Raw genomic sequence first — 4,881 nt, forward strand, 5'->3', positions numbered from 1 at the left:
GCTGATCCCCCTGTGGTTACCACACTCATTACGCGCCCCTTTTTTGAAAACGGGCACTATCACCGATTATCCCCAGTTTTCTGGGACAGACTCCTTTTCCCAAATGCAAGCAAACAGATCGGACAAGCGCTGACTGAGGACTTAACCCCCGTCTTTGAACAGCGCGGGTGGAAGACCATCCGGACCGGGAGCTCAGTGGCGCTTGAGAGAACATATGCAGTCGTAAACCTCCGAGGCCGTAGGTGGTTTCATGTTCAACATCCAGGGTTCTACTTCACCTGTGGGCTCTAGATGGGTGCCGGCTGGTGGCCATGACAACATATCTATGATGCACATAAGAATAAGCTGTCACTAGTGCACAGTCATATCTGATGAAACATTAGGTAGCTGCAGTTGAATTCAAAATCAGTTCAATTTTTTAGATCATTTAGTGGAGGGTACCAAAAAACTCCCATAACATACCACAAAATTACAGGCCAAGTTTGAGAAGAGAAAGCCCGAAAAAAGCACCTAATAAATCAAAGGTTTACCAATTCTAAAAGCGTTAAAGCATTACAACAGGATTCAGAGTTTTGAAAAATCAGACAAAAAGATTACGTCACTCAAGCGAGATTGACGATGCATCTTTGTGATCAAAACAAAGCAATTAGTTGTGAGCAAAATACGGCATGCTGGATGTATTTTTGACCAGCAATTCCGAATCCTAATTGAACAGTGTTTTATCCGTACGAACTAAAATGTGATTCGATTCCTAAGTGTGTTTTCTGAAAAGGTAGCTCCGTTATGTGGATCGAAAGTGAGTGTTCATTTGGTATGCTCACTCACCGTAACGGTTATATATGCCATACATAGTGTGCTCTCTCGTTTAAAGGTAATGGTTTTATAACTTTTGGCTGACGACTTATTTACTCCCATAAAGCAACAGATCATTTCGATACTTTTTTACGGGTTAGGTGTGTTGTGTTAGGATTCAAGTGTCAGGCGTTGAAATTCCCTCGCTACTGGACACGTAGCAGTAACATTTGCTTAGCATCAAAAGATAGGCAAACGCTACTGACTGGGAGCTTCACTTTTTGCTCCACATATTTATTGTTTTGTAGACTCTTAAAACGAAATTTACTCGTTTCTCGCGTCAATAAAAAGTAAACCGGTGCAAGGAAACATCCAGACGATTTCGAAATAAACAACACACTAGCTCACCTTGCTTGAAAATTCGAAGTATTTCACAAAGTGGTTTTCCTCCATCAACTTCAACAAATTTTCTGTTATAGAACTTGCACACAGTTGCAACAGGTATGCGATCATTGGGATCTACAAACGCAAGATCCTTCACATTTAGCACTGTACATATGTTGCTTCTACTGCCCTCATAGATGGGAACCCTTGTAAATCCGTGCGTTATTATGTCGTTCGTTGTCTGAAAATCCAGAACGGCGTTGTGGGGCAACATATAAACATCATCAATAGGTGTCATGACATCAGCTGCTGTCTTGGTATTCATGGACAAGGCACCAGTGATTATGTTCACTTCATCATCGCCAACATATCCATAGGACTTCTGTGGAGTATATTTTTTTTATCTTTTGATATATAAACCTACCTGTGCTAATATGAGGGCCTTAAGTTTTTCTCTGTTGTAAACTTGTCCTATTTCCTCGCCAAAAATTTTATCCAGTATAAGACTCACGGGATAAGATACCGGTGCGGTGATGAACAGTAAAAACTGAGTCAAAGGTACGGTTTTCGCTCCGATCAACAGACCGTAATTTGTACACAGAGCCTGAGGTAGCAACTCTCCAAACACCACAATCAGCAAGGTTGCCACTGTGATGGCCAGTGCTCCAGTTCCGATGACTTTGTCAGCCGTAATCGAAAACACTACATTAGCGGCAACGTTCGACAGCAACAATGTGCATAGTAATCTGTTACCATTTTCTCTCACCGGCATAATAACTGCCGCATACGACTGCTCATCTGGGGATCCGGCGGTTTTCACAACCTGAAGCATAACTTTGTCCAGCTTCAACAGACCAATATGAAGTCCACTGAAGCAAGCCGAAAAAATCAAAGCAATAATCATTATGATGATCATGGCATAGGGAGGAAGTTCGAAGTCTGAGTAAATAAGCTTGATCCCTTCAGGGTAAATGGTTTCTCTATGTCTCCATCGATGACTCTTGTTTTCTTCTTTCTCCTTTGTACATAAAAATAGCAGGGTTCCAGAGGCTATAACACGAGTCAAAGTTATCTGGAATAGCAAATGGGAGGTGTTTGCAGACCATGTCTTGAATGGATTAGTTATTCGATCATTGTCGCAATCATATCCATCTGGTTTGTCACGTGCAGATAACGCCAGTGTCTCGACTGTGTCAAGATTAATTCCGAATGCATAGAATTTCAAAGGAACATTGGGCTGAATAAGCAGGAAACCTTTTTCGATGTTTACGGATCCAAGTGGAACGAATGAAAGCAGTGAAACGTGGGCTTCCGTCAAATGCACTTCAAGGAGTTTAGTGGATACCATTAAAAACATAATCATGTTAGGGCGCGAAATCATAGTACTCACATTGTGAATTTTATATTGCGCGGCGTAATGGTGATCGTTCATATGTTCGGTTCGTTTTACGAAAGGACAAAATAGCCTCTAGGGGCAAGGTGCGATTCTGAAATATCGCCCAATTCTCCTAAAATGATGGCTATAGAGCATATATTAGACTTAAGTCCTCTATGGGAGTTATTTCGAAGGGAGTGTATCAAATCAGTCAGTCCCCAGCTGACACTTCGCCAGTGTTTACTAGCAGTTCGCCAACGCCAATTTTTAGCTCACACTGGTGCAGTGCTCACCCGTAATGTTTCTTCGACGTTTTCTTTATGACTACCTTTAAGTTTGTTGCACTGGACATGATCTGCTTCACACCCGAGGACTGTGACGCGGTTGGGTTTAATTGTCTAAGTGTCAAGGTTTTGCCAAAGTTATTGTGTGAAATAAGTGTGAAGGCTGGCTCTCTTAACTAAGCAGTTTGATTGCAAACGTTTGGTCACCAGTAGATGTGACATTATAGGTACGTTGTTAGAGAATGGAATGGAAGTTAGCGGTGTCAATGAGCCATGTGCGACTGCTCCCGCACCGCTGCGGTACACTGCGTTTCTTAGCTGCACTCTGTTGGCGCCATCTCGGTTGGTCATGAGACGCTTTCAATCAAATTTTCCAACCCAGAGAACAAGTGTGTTACCATCTGCGTTGGCTAATCTGAAGGCAATCTTTTTAAAAGTGCAATTAGGTTTCTGCTAGCAGTAATGCTAAGATTATCGTTGGACCGTGAATTGTGACACTGGAAAACTTAACCGTTAGCTTTGTGTGCATTTAGTGTGAGGTTGATGTTGACCACATATTTCACACATAGGTCAAGTCAAAGTTCGGCCCATTTTCTCAATCCATTCACGAAGAGGGTTACCACAAGAATAAACGCCATTGATGCGGTTGCCTTCACGCTGAATATGATAATCATCACTACCACTTTACATGATATTTTGACAATCCTCTTTATCCTGAACAACACCGGTTTTTCGTGGCCTGTGCTTGTGGTGACCGCCGAAATGCAGGGAGCATCAGCGTTGAATCTGGCCGGAAACTTGAGCTGAAGAAAGGTGCATGTGCGCCTAATAGATGTCAACTGACATTCTAAACCCTAAGTGTGGCCTCTAAAGGACAAGGCTTCCGCTTTTTGTAATTCTTGCGTAATTCTTGTCCAGCTCTTATTTGACGTGTACCCACCTCATTCACAGTCAAATAAAAAGTCAATAATACCTGCACAGTTCTGGTGTAACCATCTTCCCACAGAAGCGAATATGAAGGACAAATCACACATATCGAACCATGTGTGCATCCAATATGTGGCTGGAATGGGATTAAAATGAACGTATAAACATTCGAGCAACAATCGCCGTAGCTCAGGAGCCTTTGTTGCGCAAATCCATTCAAAGACAGCGCTAAGGGTCGACTTAATTAGCTCAGACAGTAAGAATTGATTGAATTCCGCTTGTAAAGTGCGCCAAATAGGATAATGCACGCCGAACTTCTCGCATTTCACTAGACGAGTTATGGTGCATAGACATTGAAAGGTTTCACTCCACATTGGAGAGCAAAAGCCACAGAAGCCTGCTTCGTATATGGACAGGCTGCGTGGATATCATGGCTAACATAAAGGTGCTCGTGTTTCGCTGGGCACCGTGGTGATATCAAGGTAAACTATCTCTGTGTGAAGGGTGAATTATTTTAGATGACCGTGAACCTTACACTTGTGGTTGTTGGTGATGATCTGATCTTGTCGTGGAGCACATCATTCTGAGCATTTTCAATGCACTTCCATCTGATGTACAACTGTTCCAAATCAGGCGCCAGAATGAACTTGAATTCCATGTTATATAATTGCAGCGCCCAGCTCACTTCGGTTTGTAGCTCTATAGCCCGAGCAAAATCAAAACAAACTCCTGTGTGCTAGCTGTTTCTGTCAATCGAACAATGGGACAATCCTGGAGTGTTGCAATCACAGTAGCGTGGATAATTTCGTGTATATTGATCCCTAGGCAGCTGGTCGAAAACTGATCGACTAACCACTTTCAAAGTTGCGATAATACTCTGTGAAACAACAGATGAGCACAACACTTAATGTATCATCCGTTATGTTGACAGTGAAATTCCCCACGTTTATCATGCCCCCATTTGTAACCCCCGCCCCATTTTTGTGTTTAGTGTGTATATATGAACTGACGTTTGTTTGTCCTTACCACTTCACCCATTTGGCCTTGAGGTCATCCGGCCATTTGTATCTGACTTTGCACGTGTGACTGTCGCACGTTGGAGCCTGTTTGCTCCCTTGC

General features: G+C 42.7%; 1 protein-coding gene across 1 annotated transcript in view; it reads right to left on the reverse strand.

Moving 5' to 3' along the window:
* The window catches only part of T265_14684 (hypothetical protein), a gene marked incomplete at both ends in the record, with an annotated part of 22,692 nt that extends 20,279 nt beyond the window's left edge, over positions 1 to 2,413 (reverse strand). The window contains 2 exons of the mRNA XM_009174767.1: positions 1,201 to 1,558; positions 1,601 to 2,413. Coding sequence (XP_009173031.1) covers positions 1,201 to 1,558; positions 1,601 to 2,413 — 1,171 coding nt within the window. The remainder of the gene's footprint in view (positions 1 to 1,200; positions 1,559 to 1,600) is intronic.
* Between the last annotated feature and the right edge of the window lie 2,468 nt (positions 2,414 to 4,881).

The sequence above is a fragment of the Opisthorchis viverrini genome, assembly GCF_000715545.1.
Source record: "Opisthorchis viverrini unplaced genomic scaffold opera_v5_239, whole genome shotgun sequence".
NCBI lineage: Eukaryota > Metazoa > Platyhelminthes > Trematoda > Opisthorchiida > Opisthorchiidae > Opisthorchis > Opisthorchis viverrini.